At 39.2% G+C, this 22,047-nt stretch overlaps 1 protein-coding gene across 1 annotated transcript; it reads right to left on the reverse strand.

The window, feature by feature from the left end:
- Positions 1–11,083: 11,083 nt before the first annotated feature.
- On the reverse strand, positions 11,084–11,917 carry LOC149219774 (uncharacterized). Its single transcript, XM_089386913.1, has one exon. It carries the CDS (start codon positions 11,915–11,917, stop codon positions 11,084–11,086), a length of 834 nt encoding a protein of 277 aa, XP_089243039.1.
- Positions 11,918–22,047: the final 10,130 nt, after the last annotated feature.

The raw sequence follows: 22,047 nt of genomic DNA on the forward strand, positions 1-22,047 counted from the left end.
AACCTTGTGTATAAATTTTAGATCTTGTCTTGCTATATTTTCGGAGAGATGATCCGAGGAAGTTAAGGTTTTTGTAGGCTTTGAAATTCCATCTCAAACAGGTTATCTAGGGAAGATCATACTAACTTTCTCTCTGAGCATCAGATTTTAATTTCAAAAATAGAGACTAAAATAGGACAGGCCTTAGTTTTTGGGGTATCAGTTCAAGGGTTGAAGGTTGAAACAACAACACATGGCATCTCATACAACTTCTCTCTACTAAACTAGTCCATAATCAAGTCATCGTGGTAGATTTGGCATAACTCTTTCTTGAAGAATGCAATCATGATAAGACTTGTGGGTTGGAAGTAAGACTCATATATCTACCATAGGAAACCATTTTAGAACTCGGAGATACAAAATTACTTAGTTACAAACATTTCAAAAAGCGATAAAAAGTTGTGTATTTTTTAACCAAATTGCATAACTTCTATTTGAAAATTCAGTTCGAAGTGATTCAAAGGGAATATTGAAATATATATATATATCAGTATTGGTTTATAAAATCCCTAATAGTTAAAATAATTCTACACCCATTAAGACCTCAAAAATCTGTAGTATGACACATGAAGAGGAAGAATTGCAACATTATATATCAAAATTACGAGACGAAGTGCAACAAATTTCGCTCTCACAAAAAGAAACCAAAGATGAACTAAAAGGTGACATGGATGGTTTAAAAGGTGAAATGGATGGTTTAAAAGGTGACATGGATGGTTTAAAAGGAGACATGAATGGTTTAAAAGTAGACATGGAATGTTTGGCAAAATCGTTACAAGAAAGGCTTCCTAGTGGTGACAAGGTAATCCATGAAAATCATGATGAGAACAAAAGGAATATGAATTATGATTTTAGAGACTCTAATGTGGGGCTTAAGAACCACCACATTCAAAAAGTGCATATGAGGAAGTGTCATGGCAAGGATTTGATAACATGGATACTACTAATGGAGCAATATTTCGATCGACAGGATGTGCAACCCTCACAAAAGGTACGTATTGCATATTTATATTTAGAACCCAGTTACTTTGTATGGAATAGATGACTTTGTTATTGCAAAACACTTGTCACCTGGTCAATTTTGCAGAGGAATTGATACACATTTTGAATATATAAAGAGAAACACTTTCTTTAGCCAATTGATAAATCTCAAACAAAAGGGTTCAATAGAAGAGCACATTGAAGACTTCCAAAAATTGACTACTAGGGTAATCTATATTCCAGAGGAACATAGGACTGATGTCTTCATAGGGACTTTAAAATATAACATCCAAAATGAGGTTTGACTTTGGGAATCTGATTCATTAGAGAAGGCATTCAGGGTGGCAAGAAAAGTTGAAAGAAAAATTATGGCAACAAGAAATTCTACCACTCACAACTATAAAGATGGAAGTGTTAGTCTTCCAAAACCTACAAAGTTGCCACTGCAACAATTGGAGGAAAAAAGAGATAAAGGGCTTTGTTACAATTGTGAAAGAAAATACACTAAAGGTCATAAGTGTGCTGAGAATAAATTATTCTACATAGATTGTGAATAGGAGGAATAAAAGGAACAAGTAACATCAAAAGAGGAGGATATACAGAAGGAACGAACCCTAGAGAAAGAAGAAATGCATCTAACGATATCTTGTAATGCATTGGAAGGAATTACCACTCCTCAAAATCTCAATATAGAAGGATATATCAATAGGAAAAAGGTAATAGTGTTGATTGACTCTGGTAGTAACCATAATTTTATTCATTTTAAGATAACCAAGGAAATTAATTGTTTCCTATATCCAGTCTGAGAGTGTCAAGTGATGGTTGCAAATGGAGGAACTATTAATTTCTCTTGAAAGTGCCATAATATCAAGCTGACCATTGGGGTATATGTATTGAATAGTCCAATGATTTCCATAACAATATGTGGTGTTGATTTTGTACTAGGAGTCCAATGGTTACAATCTTTGGGGACGATAACTTTCAATTTTCAAGAACTTTTCTTGATTTTTTTGGGAAGGAAAGTAAGTTGAATTAAGAGGTATCACAAGGAAACTAGGAAAGACAATCATCTCTAATGACATGACAAATCTTCTAAAGAAAGAACAACTAGGTGTAATTTTACAATTATGCTCACTAGAGGTTCAATCATTGAAGTCATCTATTTCTCCAAATCTTAAACAAGTCTTGGACAATCATTCCAAGGTTTTTGAGACTCCCAAAGGCCTCCCACCTATTCATGATCATGATTGTTATGAAACCAACTCACAAAAGGATAGAAAAGATATATAAACGACTTAGAAATCAGCCTCTTCGAGGGGGCAAACTCCTTTACATTACACAAATGAACAATTCTTGGATGATACAAATGAGAATACCTCATTTCTATATATAGGAGTCTAAGTGGTCCCAATATAGTCATAGCAGACAAAACAATAATATTGTAGGGGCACAACAATAATAATAGTGGGCTTCTATGGGGCATAATAACAACAACATGGGGACTATATGGGCACAATAATACAATAAGGGGGTTGCACTAATAATAGTAAGGGGTTACACTAGTAGTATAGGGACCTAACATGCTCCTTTCCTTCAAAAAGTGTTGTCCTCAATGCTTGAGTAGTTCTCAATGCTTCTATATAAAATTATCATCCTCCCATGTGGAATCTTCAGTGGGTAAGTTCTTCCACTTGATGTGATACTCTAAAATTGATTGATTTTGTAGCTGTCGATTTCTTGTTCTTTTTACTGCTTCTGGTTCCAATATGATTTTTCCTTCCTTTTCAAGTTCTGAAAATATTGTTTAAACTAGGACCTTGTCACCTATAACCTTCTTTAAGCATGAAACATGGAAAGCTAGGGGCACTCAGGAAGATGCAGGAGCTCGAATTTGTATGCCATAGTACCAATCTTTTGCAGCACTTTATAAGAACCATAGTACTTTGGTGATAATTTATTATCCTTCTTAGCTTGCTTGAGGGACATTTGTTTGTATGGTTGTAGTCACAAAAATACCTAGTCGCCTATGTCAAAACTTCTTTCGCTGGGATGTTGATCTGCCTGTTGTTTCATTCGATTATGCGCTAAAGTGAGGTTATCCTTTAAAAGTTGGAGAACTTGTTGTTATGCTCGATGTGATCTTTCATTGCTTGAACCTTTTTCTTCTTGATATGTCCTTCCATCTTGAGAGTTTGAGGCGTGGTAATTCCTTCCAATGCATTACAAGATATGGTTAGATTCATTTCTTCTTTCTCTGGGGTTGGTTACTGGTAAGTATCCCTTTCTTTTGAAGTTTATGCTGGAAATAATACTGAGAGGGGGGGGTGAATCAGTATTATTAATTTCTTTTCAATAAACCATCCAGATTTATGCTTTTAAATTATTCTTCCGAAATTGATAATTAACTTGTATGTCAGTACCATAAAATGATGAACAAGAACAGTTAAAAATAGATTGTCACACAACGGAAAACCAGATATAAGGTGGAAACCCAATGTGGGTGAAAACCACCTGCTGCAATATGTCTCTATCTTCTTTCAAATAGAATTTCTTTTACAATGAATTTGTACTGGTGCTGTCCTTTACCAGTACGCAGGCTGCAAGCTGCAGAGAGCTACAACCCGCTCTCGTTTTCCAGTCTCTCCTGGAAGGGAGCTACAACCCCCTACTTCATTCAAGGACCACGTTTCATTAATTTTCATACTGGATCCAAGAAGATCGAATGGTCATCAAGTATAAGCAAATCTTCAGAATTTCCCAAGCATCAGATCAACATATATATTCTTTATACAACAGATCTTTCAAAATCACCCAAGTGCCAACCCAAGGACTAGATCAAAATATAAACAAATATCTGATCTGGTCACCTATTAAAAATAGAGGTTGTTTATGCTGAATTCAGAACACAGTGCAGAGGATATACATATAACAGTGCACCTGGAGGCTAGACACAAAGCAACCCAATATGCGCACCCAGAACCTGAACTGCAATACACCCGAAGCAATTTGATTTCTCTCGAAGAAATGTCTGAACTTTTAAGCCTGCGATCCTTTTCTCTGTTCTGCACGCATTCTCCTTAATTCAGATTCAGTAATTTCTCCTTTACCGGTCACAAGAATGCCAATCAAATAATCAATTCTACCTTGAGATCTTCTAGTCATCATCCATCCTTTGCCGCAGGATCCCCTTTTCTTTATATATTCACGCTTTTGATAATACCAAGAATCGAAACCAGAGGATCGGAAAACCTGGGGCACAACTGTTTTGACCGATCTCTTAAGAAAAGAGCTTAAGCGGGAAAACAATGAAAACGGTCCAAACGGGCAAAGAGGCAGACTTTAAACTGAATGCACTCATAACAATAATATATCGGGAAAGCTTCTTATCACTGTATAACATCGTCTATTTGCCGATGGCCGATCCGATGGATCGGATGAGATATAGCCATTAACCATGCTTTATAAATATATTGGGTCCACTCCTTATCATTGTCTATATGCCAATGGCCGATCCGATAGATCGGATGCGACATGCCCCATTAACCAGCCTATATATGTATATCGGGTCCGCTCTTTTCATTGCTATCGGCGATTTGAAGAGGGAGGCTTTGATGGATGCGATATATTATAAAATCCCTTTAAAGTTCCCATCGGGTCCGCCACTTCTTATCGCAATTGGAGGATTGGGGTGGACGACCCTTTAGGCATTGCGGATGCGATATTATTATACACCAAGTTTTAATGCCACCATCGGGTCCGATCGCAATCGGAGGTTTCAACGAAGTCACATAGCCGAACCCCCGATGCGCATATATGCCAAACTACGGATGCGATATTATTATAAGCCAAATTTGATATGCCATCGGGTCCGCTCGCAATCGGAGGTTTCAACGAAGTCACATAGCCGAACCCCCGACGCGCATATATGCCGAACTGCGGATGCGATATTATTATAAACCAAATTTGATATGCCATCGGGTCCACTCGCAATCGGAGGTTTCAACGGTGTTACATACCCGAACCCCCGATGCGCATATACGCTGATATATATGTACTAACACATGTAACTGTGTTTATCCGCCGAAAGGGGGAAATGCTATTGTTTATTATATAATACATATATATATGGGATTTAAGCACCCAAACACCTCCCGATAATATTAATGCATGCATATATGGGTTTTAATAAGCCCGATACCTCCCGATAAGCATATATATGAGAAAGAGCCTCTATTTCTCTGATAAGCTCCCAATGGCTCAAAGGTTCCGATAAACATATGTAAATGGCCCCTCTTCTCTCCTCTTGGCTCTTCTTGTCCCCATCAAGATGTATGTAAGAGAAATGTCCGTCTGTGAGAGGGTTACCATCAAGTTCAACACATGTCCATAATGCCATAATGCCAACAATCTCCCCCTTTGGACTTGATGGCAACAACACCGACCAAAAAGCACAAAAAGCACTCTCCCCCTTTGACATCAAGGGCAAAGGGTGGATATCTGCTTCTCCTGACTATTTCTCCCCCTGAGAGCTTGCTCCTCCTGATTTCTCCCCCTGAGGACCTGTTCCGCCTGATTATGAACCGGATTCTGAAAGTGAAATCAACTACAGAGTTTTCTGACAAACATTTTATTCCACAACAGTTGGCGACACCATGTTCTTTATGACAGAAAGTCGAGCTATTCTGGCTACGTATAAAACAGAGACCGCCCTATTTTCCCTTTAGCTAGTGCCTTATGTACAGTTCATCTACCAACATATTACTCCTTCTGTAATACAATAATGCCAACAATGAATTATGCTCCCCCTGAACCTTGTACGCGTATACCCCATAAGAACCTCGCGTACAAGCACCAATCTAAGAATTAACAGCAGGATGATGTGTCGACAACCCCCAGCTTTTTCCTGAGGTATTCAAAAGTCTCCCTGGGCAATGGTTTGGTAAATATATCAGCCACTTGTTCCTTAGAAGAAACATATTCCAACTTGACCTTTTGTTCAAGCACTTGTTCCCTAAGAAAACAATACTTGATCGGTATGTGCTTGGTTTTTGAATGCATGACTGGGTTCTTTGAAATGCTGATTGCACTTGTATTATCACATAAGATGGAGATAGGTGGAGTACAAGTGATTTGAAAATCCTGCAAGGTCTGCATCATCCAAAGAAGTTGAGTGCAACAAGATGCAGCAGCCACATATTCTGCTTCAGCTGTAGATAAGGAAATTGAACTATGTTTCTTGTTGAACCATGATACTAGTCTGGAACCCATAAAGAAAGCACCACCACTTGTGCTCTTCCTGTCATCCACACTTCCGGCCCAATCCGCATCTGTGTAAGCATGGAGTGTGAGATCTGTGTTTCTAGGATACCACAAGCCATAGTTTTGAGTACCTTGAAGATATTTGAAGATTCTCTTAACTGCCTAAAGATGAGTTTCCTTAGGATTGGCCTGAAATCTTCCAACTATTCCCACTGCATGCATGATGTCTGGTCAGGTACCTGTCAAATAAAGTAGACTTCCAATCATAGATCTGTAGGTTGGTTGATGAACTGCTGCTGATTCATCATTCGCACTAAGACTGCATCCTGTAACCATGGGGGTACATACTGGTTTTGAATCTTCCATGCCATACTTCTTCAAAATCTGCTTGAGGTACTTTGTTTGAGACAAGAAGATACCGTCTTCATTTTGTTGGATTTGCAATCCAAGGAAGTATGTCAGTTCTCCTAGCAGGGACATTTCGAATTCTTTCTGCATTACCAAGGCAAAGCTTTGACTCATAGCTTCTTCACTGCTGCCAAAGATAATATCATCTACATACACAACAAGTATTAGCAATTTGTCATTTTCAATTTTTATATAAAGATTGCTATCTGCTGATCCTTTTGAAAAACCTTGTTAATGAAGATATTTGTCCAAACGGTAGTACCAAGCCCTTGGAGCCTATTTAAGACCATAGAGAGCCTTTTTCAATCTGCATACAAGGTTTGGATCATTCCCAAGAATGAAACCATCTGGCTACTCAATGTATACTTCTTCTTCTAAGTCTCCATTTAGGAAAGCTGATTTCACATCCATTTGAAAAACTTTGAACTTTTGAAAGCTTGAGAGAGAAAGGAACATTCGGATGGCCTCAAGTCTTGCAACAGGAGCAAAAGTTTCTTCAAAATCTATTCCTTCTTGTTGGGCATACCCTTTACACACCAGTCTTTCCTTGTTTCTAATTACCACCCCATTTTCGTTCAACTTATTTTTGAAAATCCATTTTGTTCCTATGACATTCTTATCCTTTGGTCTAGGAACCAACTCCCACGTGTTGTTCTTTTCGATCTGTTCAAGTTCTTCATCCATTGCCTTGACCCAACATTCATCCTTGCATGCCTCTCTTACATTTTTTGGTTCAGTGGAGGAGAGTAATGCCAAATAGCTTGAAGCTTCTGCAGTTGATCTTCTTGTTTGTACACCTGCCTCTTTTTGTCCCAAAATTTGAGATTCTGGATGATTCTTCTGTACATACCGGGATGGAGTCTTCTCTTCTATCATTATCTATTCTTCGGGTGCCTCTTGAGGTTCTTTTTCTTCATCATTGGTCTGATCTGGAGGGTAGTCTTCATCTTCTTTGATATTTTCATACCTTACTTGCCTAGGAATGTATCCCTTTTCATCAACCACTACATCAATGCTTTCAACAATTCTTCCAAGTCTCTTATTGTAACACTTATATGCTTTGCTGTGAGGAGAATAACCAAGGAGAATGCCTTCGTCTGCTCTAGGCTCAAGTTTGCCAAGCTGTTCATCAGTATTCTTAATATAGCATTTGCTCCCAAAAATTTTGAAGTGCTTTACGGAAGGAGTCTCACCGTACCAGAGCTCATGCGGAGTTTGAGTGTTGTTTACTCGGACATTTGTTTTGTTGAGAATAACAACTGCATCAAATGCAGCTTCACCCCAGAAGGTTGCGGGAGTTCCAGACTCATCAAGCATAGCACGAGCCATTTGTTGGACTGTTCTGTTCATCCTTTCCACTAGTCCATTTTGCTGATGAGTCCTAGCCGTAGAGAATTCCCTTCTTATTCCATGTTCTTCACAGAAATCAAAAAATTCATTTGAAGTAAACTCCCCACCTCTGTCGGACCTGAGGCACTTAATTTTGTAATCTGATTCATTTTCAGCCAAGGCTTTGAAGGATTTGAATTTTCGAATTCTTCGTCTTTGTGCTTCATAAGTCCTAACCAAACAAACCTGGAGAAGTCGTCAATGAATAATATCAAGTATTCTTCTCCTCGAGGTGTCCTTGTCCTAAATGGACCACATACATCTGCATGGACTAGCTCAAGAGGCTTGCTAGCTGATCCTTCCTTCTCAGGAAAGTTAGTTCTGGTTTGCTTGCCAAACTGACATGATTTGCATATGGTGTTGTCTAGAATTTTGATGTCTAGAAGCCCACGAACTGCCTGGTATTTGCATGCTTTCCTTATTTGTGAAAAGCTTAGATGCCCCAACCTCCGGTGCCATAACCAGTGTTCATCATCCTTGCTCAAATAGCATTGTTGTTGTCCTTCTTCAAAAATGTATAGATTATTTGGAGTTCTTCTGCCTTTGATCACTGTTTTTCCTGTATCAAGATCACGAACACTACATTCATTTGATCGAAATATTACCTCGGTTCCTTGATCGCACATCTGACTAACACTCAATAGATTATGCTTCAGGCCATCAACATACAAAACATTTCCAGCTTTGACCTTTTCTTTCAACTGAGCAGTGCCTTTTCCTTTTATGGCTGCAGGGGTATCGTTTCCAAAAGAAACCTTCTTTCCCTTTTCTAATGCAGTATATGATTCAAGTTTTTCTTTATCCCCTATCATATGCTTCGAACATCCGCTGTCGATATACCATAGATTTTCCTGTCCTTCTGCATAAAAAGCTATCCCACATCTTTCTGGTTGTGGTTCCTTCATTCTCCATGTTCTGGCATTTGCGGTTTGTTCCTTCTGAGTGGTCTTCCAAAACCTGCTCCTGCATTCAGAATCTTCATGACCGAAGTTATTACAAATAGAACATTCAACTTCATTTTCAAGGGCCGAAAAATTGTTATAAGTCCTTTTCATGATTCTAGTCATATTCCTTTGTTTTTGAGCTTCTCTAGTCATGATTGTCTTATAGGCAACACATTGAGCTGCTTTGTGCCCAAAGTTATGGCAAGAGAAACATTGGCCATTGAAGAAACTTCTGCGATTATCAAATCTATCATCCATCCGATTGTAGTTTCTACTGACATTCATTCTTGAGGCAAACTGGGAAGATTTTACCTGTGGCTGATTGTAGCTTCTATTTGTCCTTAAGGTAGCTTGCCCCCGATTTTCTTGATAATCTTTGTTCCTTCTTGATGTAAACTGTCCTTGATTTACCTGATGATTTCTATTAGGCCTTTGCTCGCTCCTCCTTGCTGCATCAAGATAACTTTTGGAGGTGGATGCTTGAGATGTTTCTCCATTATATCCTAGACCTGTCTTGATTAGTGGAGAACGCTGCACATTGATAATCTCATCCAGAGTTTTAGATCCTTTAACAAATTTAAGGTTAATAGCTTTTGTTTTCTCAATCTCCTTTCTAAGACCAACAATCTCACATTCCAATTTTTCAAGATGTTTTTCCCTTTCAGCCAGTTGACATTGCAGAGAATCAATAATCGCATTTCTCTCTTCTAAGCAAGTTTTGAGATTAGACATCTCTTCATAAAAACCTTCTACATCTATAGCATCCATGTAGTCATCATCTTCAAAAGCCATTAAAAGTTTATACTCCTTACCTCGTTCATCTTCGTCACTATTTGAAAGTCCATCACTATCTTCATGAGTGTAATAGCTTTTCTTGTTAGCATTCTATTTCTTGTTCCATCTAACAGGTTCCTTTCCCTTGTCGTTATTTTCTTTATGAGGACATTTGGTAGCATAGTGACCCACTCTTCCACATGCAAAGCATTTGAAAGGTAACTTACCTCGGAATCGTCCAGTACCCCGTTGGAGATTTTTGACAAAATTTGATTCTTCTTCTTCTTCTGACACGTGTCCTGATTCATAGTATTCTCCTTTGCCTGAAGCCTTGAAGGCAGCTTCTCTCCTGTCTGATGGACCTCCTTTCCTCATTTCATAAGTAGTAAGAATTCGATGTAGCTGTGACATTTTAAGACTTTGTAGATTCTCCTTTTCTTCTATTGCAGAAACTTTAGATTCAAACCTAGGTGACAAAGATCTTAGAACTTTTTCAACCACAACAGCCTCTTTTATTTCTTCTCCCAAGTTTTTCATACAATTAACAATCTCATCTACACGAAGAAAATAGTTAGCCACACTTTCATCATTATACATCTTGAGATTTTCATACTGAATCCTGAGGGTTTGAAGTTTTGCTCGTTTTACCTGATCATCTCCTTCATAGCTTAGGACAATCTTGTCCCATATTTCTTTTGCTAATTTTAACTGCATAACTTTCACGAATTCTAATTCAGATAGACATCCTAGAAGAGTATTGACCGCCTTTGTATATGTTTCATATTTCTTCTTCTCAGTTGGTGTAGGAGTAGCTGCTGGAAAAGTATACCCTGTTTCTATGATGTCCCAGACTTCTGTACCCAGAGATTGAAGGTAGGCAGTAACTCTTTTTTTTTCGGAGAAAAAGCGAACTTTTTGTTAAGGGAATAAAAAGTTACATTGCAGATGCTGAGCATTTCCATAAGTAGCTGCTTGCAGAACCAAGCATACAAAACCACAAAAGACTCCTTTCTGTTGATGAAACACAGAAATCAGAGCAGAAAAGCAGTAACAGTCAGCTGTTGCAAGCAGCTAAGACCCAAGGAGAGCACGACCGAGCGTCATGTACAAACCAGCAAAGTATGCAAAAGATCTAAACAACCTTTGAGCCTCCTCAACAGAGAGGAAAACAGCCCACAAAAAATAAAACCACGAGTTTTGGAACCGAAATAAGTCTGTGTAATAAGAAGTCTGTGCAAAATATAAGTATAGTCTATAGAACAGAAAGCAAAAAACAGCAGCTGAAGAAGTTAAATATATGGCGGAACATCTGAGATAACTGTCTGTCCTTGACAGACTTCAACTATTTTCCACCCTCCCAGAACTTGCTGCAAACCTTCCTTAGAAAGTTTGTCCGCGTCATCGTTGCCGTCCCTGTAGATATGACATATGGAGAAAGAGTTAAAAGATGATTTTAAAACCTGTATTTCCTGAAGCATGGGTTTCAATAAAAGATTTCTGCAAGTACTTTTTCCATTGACCCAGTTAATAACGTTGAGAGAGTCTCCAAAGATCTGAATAGTGAAGGTGTTCTTTTGAATGAGCCAACAAAGGAGAAGCCTTAAGGCTGATAGTTCAGCAAAATTGTTTGTGCCAGACCCCAGACCAATTGAAGCTTTGAGGGAATGATCAGCATTGATGTGAATAACAATTCCTGCACCTGCTGAGTTATTTTGTGAGGCACCATCAAAAAACGCCCAAGGGATACCGGCTTTGATTTGGACAGTTTTGTCATGGATTTGTGGTCTTTTTTCTTCAGGTTCTGGAATTGAATCGTAAATGGATACAACTTGGATGGCTATGTTGGAGGCCTGTGTATCCTTGTCTTGAAAAATGGACCTGTTTCTAGCCAGCCAGACTCCCCAGCAAATGAGAGGTGGGAGATTCCTTAGGTTCCCATCCGGATAGTGCTGCCACCAGCTTGACCAGGCCTCATCCAGATTCCCATTTCCCCATTGAAACTTTTTATTCATTAGCTTTTCGGCCTCCCTCCAGATTTTGACAGTTTCCGTACATTGTAAGAACAGATGGGTTATAGAATCCTCTGCAGCTTTACAGAGGGAACACCTTCCCGGACCATGCATGAATCTAGCCTGAAGGATGTCCCAGGTAGGAACTTTCCTTTTAAGGAGACACCATAGAAAGAGTCTAGCCTTAGCAGGGCATTTGAGTTTCCAAATATGAGTGACCCACCACTCTGGATTGTCCCAACCTTTCCTAGATTGGATAAGGTAGGCAGTAACTCTTACCTTCCAATATATGAAGTTTGTCCCATCGAAAACTGGTGGCCTGATTGATGCTTCCCTCTCGTACTTGCTCATGATGAACGACCTTCAAGCGATCAAGCTTCTTCAGAAGGACCTGCTCTGATACCAATTGTTGGAAATAATACTGAGAGGGGGGGGGGTGAATCAATATTATTAATTTCTTTTCAATAAACCATCCATATTTATGCTTTTAAATTATTCTTCCGAAATTGATAATTAACTTGTATGTCAGTACCATAAAATGATGAACAAGAACAGTTAAAAATAGATTGTCACACAACGGAACACCAGATATAAGGTGGAAACCCAATGTGGGTGAAAACCACCTGCTGCAATATGTCTCTATCTTCTTTCAAATAGAATTTCTTTTACAATGAATTTGTATTGGTGCAGTCCTTTACCAGTACGCAGGCTGCAACCTGCAGAGAGCTACATCCCTCTCTCGTTTTCCAGTCTCTCCTGGAAGGGAGCTCCAACCCCCTACTTCGTTCAAGGACCACGTTTCATTAATTTTTAGACTGGATCCAAGAAGATCGAATGGTCATCAAGTATAAGCAAATCTTCAGAATTACCCAAGCATCAAATCAACATATATATTCTTTATACAACAGATCTTTCAAAATCACCCAAGCGCCAACCCAAGGACTAGATCAAAATATAAACAAATATCTAATTTGGTCAGCTATTTAAAACAGAGGTTGTTTATGCCGAATTCAGAACACAATGCAGAGGATATACATATAACAGTGCACCCGGAGGCTAGACACAAAGCAACCCAATATGCGCACCCAGAACCTGAACTGCAATACACCCGAAGCAATGTGATTTTTCTCGAAGAAATGTCTGAACTTTTAAGCCTGCGATCCTTTTCTCTGTTCTGCACGCATTCTCCTTAATTCAGATTCAGTAATTGCTCCTTTACCGATCACAAGAATACCAATAAAATAATCAATTCTCCCTTGAGATCTTCCAGTCATCATCCATCCTTTACCGCAGGATCCCCTTTTCTTTATATATTCACGCTTTTGATAATACCAAGAATCGAAACCAAAGGATCCGAAAACCTGGGGCGCAACTGTTTTGACCAATCTCTTAAGAAAAGAGCTTAAGCGGGAAAACAATGAAAACGGTCCAAATGGGCAAAGAGGCGGACATTAAACTGAATGCACTCATAACAATAATATATCGGGTCCGCTTCTTATCGTTGTATAACATCGTCTATTTGCCGATGGCCGATCTGATGGATCGGATGCGATATAGCCATTAACCATGCTTTATAAATATATCGGGTCAGCTCCTTATCATTGTCTATTTGCCGATGGCCGATCCGATAGATCGGATGCGACATGCCCCATTAACCAGCCTATATATGTATATCGGGTCCGCTCTTTTCATTGCTATCGGCGATTTGAAGAGGGAGGCTTTGATGGATGCGATATATTATAAAATCCCTTTAAAGTTCCCATCGGGTCCACCACTTCTTATCGCAATCGGAGGATTGGGGTGGGCGACCCTTTATGAATTACGGATGCGATATTATTATACACCAAGTTTTAATGCCACCATCGGGTCCGATCGAAATCGGAGGTTTCAACGAAGTCACATAGCCGAACCCCCGACGCGCATATATGCCGAACTGCGGATGCGATAATATTATAAGCTAAATTTGATATGCCATCAGGTCCACTCGCAATCGGAGGTTTCAACGAAGTCACATAGCCGAACCCCTGACGCGCATATATGCCAATATATATGTATTAACACATGTAACTGTGTTTATCCACCGAAAGGGGGAAATGCTATTGTTTATTATATAATACATATATATATGGGATTTAAGTGCCCAAACACCTCCCGATAATATTAATGCATGCATATATGGGTTTTAATAAGCCCGATACCTCCCGATAAGCATATATATATGAGAAAGAGCCTCTATTGCTCCGATAAGCTCCCAATGGCTCAAAGGTTCCGATAAACATATGTAAATGGCCCCTCTTCTCTCCTCTTGGCTCTTCTTGTCCCCATCAAGATGTATATAAGAGAAATGTCTATCTATGAGAGGGTTGCCATCAAGTTCAACACATGTCCATAATGCCATAATGCCAACAGTCTATTGATCCTTTTCTTCCTGATATTTCACTACTTGAACATTCTTCTTCTTGATATGTCCTTCTATCCTGAGAGCTTGAGGAGTGGTAATTCATACCAATACAGTACAAGATATGGTCAAATTCATTTCTTCTTTCTCTAGGGTTGGTTCCTGGTGCACATCCTCTTCTTTTGATGTTTCTTGATCCTTTTCTTCCTCCTCTTCAAAATCTATGTAAAATAATTTATTTTGATCACACTTATGACCTTTAATGTATTTTCTATCACAATTGTAACAAAGCCCATTTTCTCCTTTTTCTTCCAATTGTTGTGGTGTCAACCTCGTAGGTTGTGAAAGGCTAGGAGAAACAACACTTCCATATTTATAGTTGTGAGTGTTAGAATTCCTTGTTGCCATAATTTTTCTTTCCACTTTTCTTGCGAACATGTATGCCTTCTCCAAAGAATCAGGTTCCCAAAGGTGAACCTCATGTTGGAAGTTATCCTTTAATGTCCCTATGAAGACATCAATCCTCTGCTTCTCTGGAATATAATTACCCTTATATTCAATTTTTGCAATTCCTCGATGTGCTCTGCCATTGAACCCTTTTGTTTGAGATTTATCAATTGGCTAAAGAAGGTGTTTCTCTTTGTCTCCTCATAATGTGCTTCCTCCATCAAAATTGACCAGGTGACAAGTGCTTTATGAGAACAAAGCCCTCTATACCATACAAACTAATTTGGTTCTAAATATAACGATGCAATACATACGTTTTGTAAAAATTGCACATCATGTAGATCAAAATATTGCTCCATCTGTAGTATCCATGTTACTGGAGCCTTGCCATCAAACTTCCTAATATCTCTTTTTCTTCCTTTTAGGAGCTCTATCTTGAAACAAATGTAACTCTGTAGTTTCAAATCTACAAATTCTAATATTGCGACCTATTATAGCTCTCTACGTGCTCTTTTCAATGCCATCAGTCTAATCGAAATTCAATTCTCCAAGAAAGAGTTATGCCCAATCTCCCTAGATGACCTGATTATATAATTTTTTAGTAGAGAAAACTTGTACGATGTGCCACATGTCACTGTTTCAACCTTAGGACCTGAAAGCAATACACCAAAAACTGCCATCCATTCTCTTTCTGTAACTTCTTACAAAATTTCAATCGGATACTCAGACAGAAAGTTATGACGATTTTCCCAAGGTCACCTATTTCAGATGTAATTTGGGAGCCTGCAAAAACCCTAAATGTCTTGGACTATATATCCGAAAATGTAGTGAAACAAGATCTGCAATTCAGGTCCGAGCTTCACTAAGATTTCAGCTCAAATGGGTTTTAATTTCAGAGTCTTAACCTTCGTAGAAACAAAATTATAGCGAAAATTCCACGATGACCTAGTTGAGATGGAATTATGTAGCTTTCACAAACCCTAACTTCCTCAAATCATATCTCCGAAAATATAACAAGACAAGATCAGAAATTCAGACCCAAGGTTTAAAAATATTTCATCTCAAATTGGTTTTTTTTAGTGCCTAAAACTTTGTAGAGAAAATGTTATATAAAAAATTCCATGATGACGTCTTTGGAGTAGCGAAACCCTAGAACCCAAAGCTCTGATACCAAATGTTATGACACCAGCTCACAAAAGGATAGAAAAGATAGATCAATGACTTATAAATCAGCCTCTACAAGGGGGAGACCTCCTTTACATTACACAAATGAACAAATTTTCTTAGATGATACAAATGAGAATACCTCCTTTCTATATGTAGGAGTCTAAGTGGTCCCAATATAATCAGAGCCTACAAAACAATAATATTGTAGGGACACAACAATAACAATAGTGGGCTTCTATGGGCATAATAATAACAACATGGGGACTATATGGGCACAATAATATAATAAGGGGGTTGAACTAATAATAATAAGGGGTTACACTAGTAGTATAGGGACCTAACAATGATCATGTGATTCACTTGATTCTAGAAAGTGTTCCTCCAAACATCAGACCTTATAAATATCCTTATGCCAAAAAGAGTGAAATTGAACATATGGTTTGAGAAATGCTAAAGGCTAGTATAATTCAACCTAGTCAAAGTACTTTATCTACTCTAGTAGTAATGCTGCACAAGAAGGATAGATCATGGTGTATGTGTCTGAATTATAGGAGTCTCAACAAGCTCACTATTAAATATAAATTTTCCATTCCTCTCATTGATGAATTGTTGAATGAATTACATGAGTAATTTACTTCACCAAGATGGATCTTTGTTCAGGATATCATCAAATTAGAATGAATACTGAAGACATTCTGAAAACAACATTCATAACTCATGAGGGTCATTATGAATCATGCCTTTTGACCTTACTAATGCACCTTCCACATTTCAAGGTTTGATGAATTCCATTTCAAACCCTTAGAAAAATTGCGTTAGTATTTTTTGATGATGTACTAATCTACAACAAGTCTTGGAAGGATCATGTTCAACATGTTGACAGGGTGCTCAAACTGTTGGAGGAGAAACAATTATATACAAAAACCTCCAAATGTTTCTTTGGAGCACAGGAGGTGGAATATTTGGGTCATATTGTATCTCATGAGGGTGTTAAGGTAGACCCTAAAAAAGTTAAATCCATTAAGGAATGTAAAATCCCCACAACCATAAATCATCTTCAAGGATTTCTTGAATTGACAGGGTATCATCGCAAGTTTATTAATAATTATGGGAGAATAGTGGCACCTCTAACATCATTACTGAATAGATATGTGTTTTCTTGGACTCCAGAAGCAATGGAGACCTTTGAACATCTTAAAGAGGCAATGTGCCAAGCACCAGTCTTAGCTACACCAGACTTCACAATTTTTTTTATTATGGAATGTGATGCTTCAGGAAATGGAATTAGTGTTGTTTTAATTCATGAAGGAAGACTGTTAAATTATGGTATGTTCTATGCTTAGAGCAATTTACTTCTTTTCTTCTTATTAGACACAGATTAGCAATCACATATTAAGTAAAGTGTAGAGAGAACATTAAACGATCAACAGAAAACAAGCCAAGACAAGAGACACAAGATGTGGTAGCTAGCTAGGGACAAATCCCAATGCGGGGAAACCCTTTGATCAAATTTTCTCTTATCTTCAATAGTTCAGTAGAGAGAAATAGTACAAAATCAAAATTCTTTAATTTTATATCAGCACCAACAAACCCTAGATCAGCAAAGTCAAACTTGGTCAAATGAGTTGAAATTTACCTCCAATATTCTTTGTCAATTTCCGGTAAACTAGCCCTTGAACATCATGAAGAAACAACCCTTGAATAGCCCAAAAACCACAGTAAAACTATTGTTGACTAAAGTCAACCTGCTGCTCAAAACTAGGGCAGTCAACGATGGTCAAACCTATGGATGTATTGCCTCGATTTTTGTGCCAAAATCTGACACCAAAACTACACCCTTGATGAGTCAACGCTTGGTCAACAAAATTCAAAGAGACCTTCTGCAGCTTGTGCGTCCTCCTCTCAGCTTCCTCCTTTCCCTAATGCATCCTCCTTCTTCCCATGTGTGAGCTACTCTTTGTATAACCCAAGGCTAAGGAGAGAGAGAGAAGAAGGAGTGAGATGATGAGATATCGAATCAACCTCTCTTGTATTTATATGATTCACTGGGCATGTGTTCCACACATTTAACTGCTGGCTGACCTTAACAATTTGTCAAGTAAATACAAATAAATTCATATCTCCATAAATACTTATCTGAATCAGATGATCTTTAGATCAATCCTACACCTCTTGACAAGAGGAATCTTGGAAAAATATTAGCTGCCATAAATTAGGTGACCCACATGGAGTTTGGCTCTATTTGCAAATTTTAACACTCCCTCTCAACTAGGGAGAACTCCATCTGCAATCCGTCTGATAGTCACTACTATCCCAACCATCAAATGCACTGCCCTACATTGCTTGGCCCTGCTCTGCTCTGCTTGAACTATGAAGAAGAAGAAATGATTGATGACATATCATACCATCCTCCATTGACCCAAAGTCAGTCTCAGAGTGTGTTATACCACTCTCACTGATCCCAGATTAGTATTATTGATCCTAGATCAATGGAGGTCATCCTAGGATAGGGAGTATGGTAGATACAACAATGCGTCCATCGATAGTACTACTAATGGTCCCTAACCCCATTTCCCTACTCAATGATCAGATGAGAGGTACTTCCCATGAGTTCTAGACTACATGGGTAGGATGCCTCGACAGAAGAACTAATCATCCTGTCCACAGGAGAACGAATCAGCCTGTCCAACAGTCACCATAGAGAACTAATCATCCTAGCCCATAGGAGAACTAATCATCTTGTTCCACAATCGCCACGGAGAACTAATCATCTTGGCCCATAGGAGCACTAATCATCCTGTTCCACAGTTGCCACAGAGAACTACTCATCCCGTTCCACAGCCGCCACGGGGTGTCACAGGGGAAGGTTGAACGTTTCACCCTGTACATAGTGCACCACCAGGGAATGGTGAGTCGCCCTATGGTCACATGTCACTCCAAGAAGTACCCCGCCCGCCCCCCCTGGAGCTCCTAGAGCTCAATACATCATACTCAACTCTCATAAGAGTGTCTATAAACGACACCAAGTCATTCTTGGAAAGTCAAGAATTTGACCTTTCCCAAGGGCTTCGTCAAAATGTCGGCAACTTGTTCATCTGTACTGATATGTTGGAGCCTTATTGATCCCCACTACACCATATCTCGAATATAGTGGTACCTAATATCGATATGCTTGGAGCGATCATGAAATACAAGATTCTCTGATAAATGAATCCTGCTCTGGTTTTCACACAGGATCATGATGGTATCCAATGTAAATCCAAACAGCTCACTAAAGAGCTTTGGCAACCATACCGCCTAACAAGAGGCCATACTAGTAGCAATGTACTCTGCCTTGACGGTGCTCAAAGCCACCAACTTTTTCTTCCTACTTATCCAAGATATCAAGGCAGATCCCAAAGAGAAACAACACCCAGAAGTGCTCTTTCGATCCACCACACTGTCTGCCCAATCTGCATCGGTATATCCATGTAGTCTCACATATCCTATAGTGTATCTCAACCCATGAGTGATTGTGCCATGAAGATATCCCAACAGATTCTTGGCACCAATCCAATGTGAGTGGTGAGGCTCAACCATATGTTGACTCAACGTGGTGACTGCAAAACATATATCCAGAAGAGAGTTCACCAAGAACATCAATGCTCCGATGAGTTGATGATACTCGATAGCATTTCGTAAAATGAGTCTGGTAGCACTAGCACTTAACTTCTTGAAGTCAAGCTCCATCAAGGTAGTCACAGGCTTGTAGTCCACCATACCGAATCTCTCCAATATCTTCACCACATATTTTCCTTAAGATAGGAAAATCTCCCCTAGCTTCTGCCAGACTTCTTGTCCTAGGAAATAGTGCATGAGTCCTAGGTCCTTCATCTCAAATTCAGAAGCCAACTCCCTCTTACATTTGTGAATGAGAGGGTCTACACCTGTTAGAAGGAGGTCATCAATGTACAACACCAGTATGAGAGTATTGTAATCTTCAACCTTAAAGTAAAGGTTAGGGTTGGCTTCACTCTTAGCGAATCCCAGCTTCATCAAGTAGATATCGATCCTTTCATACCATGCTTAGGGTGCTTGCTTCAACCCATAGAGGGCCTTCTTCAACCTGCACACATGAGATTCTCGATCATGAATATCAAATCTTTTGGGTTGCTCCATATAGACCTCCTCTTTGATCGAACCATGTAAGAACACAATCTTGACATCCATCTGATGTAGGTTCCATCCTTGCAAAGCAGTAGGGGCTATGATCAAGCGGATGGTGGTATATCGGGAAGCAGGTGCAAATATCTCATTATAGTCTATACCTTCCTTCTGAGAGAATCCACCAGTGACAAAACGAGCATTATACTTTTCTGCAATTCCATCAACGACATTCTTTATCTTGTAAATCCATTTCTAAGTGACAACTTCTTTGTCCTAGGGTCTGGGGACCACATCCCAGACATAGTTTTTCATGATGGACTCATATTCCTTAGCCATAGCATCCTTCCATACTTGATGCCTGATAACTTTTGTGAATGACAAAGGCTCATTTTGGAGGATCATGCTCATGACAGTCAAGTATCCCTGATACCTCGTTGACTTCTTACATTCTCGGAAGGTTCCCCTAGGTGCAACTTGCCCTTCAGCATCATCAAGTGTCCCCCTAAGCCATGAAGGCCTCTTCCTAGAAGAGGAAGGATCTTGCGGAGGGGGATCAATACGATCCATAGGCTCTTCCACATCGGACATCATCTCATCTTCCTTTTCCTTTGGTTCTCTGGTGTCAGCTTCTTTAGATCCCCTTTGTGTAGGAAGATTGTCAACTTTGCTAAGAGCCATATCTTCATCAAAGGTGACATCATGGCTAATCTCAATTTCCCTTTGACCAGCCACATAGATTCCATATCCCTTAGTGTTTTCACTCTAGCCCACGAAGATTCATTTCTTTCCCGATGCACCCAATTTATTCATCTTCTCCTTCAACACATGAAAATATACCTGACTTCCAAAAATTCTAAAATGAGATATGTCAGGTTTCTTACCAGTGAACATCTCTTCAGGAGTCTTGGAACCCAATGCTTGATGAGGGCATCAATTTTGCACATATATGGCAGTATTCACAGCTTCGGGCCATAGAAACTTCGGAAGTCTTTGATCATGGAACATAGCATGGAAAACTTCCAAAATCATACGATTCTTCCTCTTTGCCACACCATTCTACTCAAGAGTATATGGTGTTGTACTCTCCCTCTTAATTCCACCCTTTTTGCAAGAGTCCTTAAGATCTTGATCTTCTTTCGGTTTGATTCTCAATCAAGGCTTTGAAGTGACGAAGCCAAGTGAACACTTCATCCTTCTTTTTCAAGAAGTATATCTAGGTCTTGCGAGAATAATCAGCTGTGAAAGTGAGGTGATATAAATATCCTCCCAAAGAGTTCATGGGCATCATACCAGATATGTTTGAGTGAGCCAACTACAATATATTGGAGGTCTTGCTTTGGCTTGAGGGGAATGGTCCCCTTTTGAGCTTCCCTTTGGCACATCTAGGACATACACCTTCTTAATGTACTTGGAACTTGGGCATCCCTATCACAATTTGTCTTGCATTGGGTAGAGCTTTATGATGCAGGTGAGAAAACCTCTGATGCCATAGTTCAGACTAAAGTGATGTGTCACAAGACATGACACCCAGGGGACTTCCTCCGACCTGATATAATGAATCGAATCAAAACCCAAGAGTGAAATCTTCCTTAAAATTCTTTTTCCATACATGTACCTTGCCATCAATGAAGGTTACCTTGTAGCCTTTGTCCTCCTTTGCCGAAACGGACACCATGTTCTTTTTGAGATGGGGTACATATAGGACTTCTTGCAAATGAATTGTATTACCCTGATTCAATTGAAGGGTGACATTCCCTACGCCTTTCACAGGATATTTCGCGTTGTCCCCAAGAATAATTTCAAGGTTGGTCTCCTTTTCTATCGAATTGGAGAGAGCTTCTTTGTAACTAGTGAAGTGCCTTGAGGCACCACTATCAATAAGCCAATTTCCCAGTGGATCCGGGGGAGCAGTAGTAGAGAGGGCTGCTAGTAGACAATATCCATCTTGCTTGTTGTTAACGACATTAGATTCATACCTAGAGTTTCTTTCCTACTTGACGGGCTGTCCTCTTCCTTGATTTCTGGCATTTCTTTTACCTCTGCCATTGGACCTACCATTCCTTTGATTTCCTCAAGAGTGATTTTG

The sequence above is a fragment of the Pinus tabuliformis genome, chromosome Q (genome assembly GCF_031772625.1).
Source record: "Pinus tabuliformis cultivar Carrire ecotype Pingquan chromosome Q, CPIR1, whole genome shotgun sequence".
Lineage (NCBI taxonomy): Eukaryota > Viridiplantae > Streptophyta > Pinopsida > Pinales > Pinaceae > Pinus > Pinus tabuliformis.

What these genes read in the sequence shown, in the direction of transcription:
- LOC149219774 (XM_089386913.1), bottom strand. Translation starts at nt 11,917, where the DNA reads ATGCATGGTCCGGGAAGGTGTTCCCTCTGTAAAGCTGCAGAGGATTCT.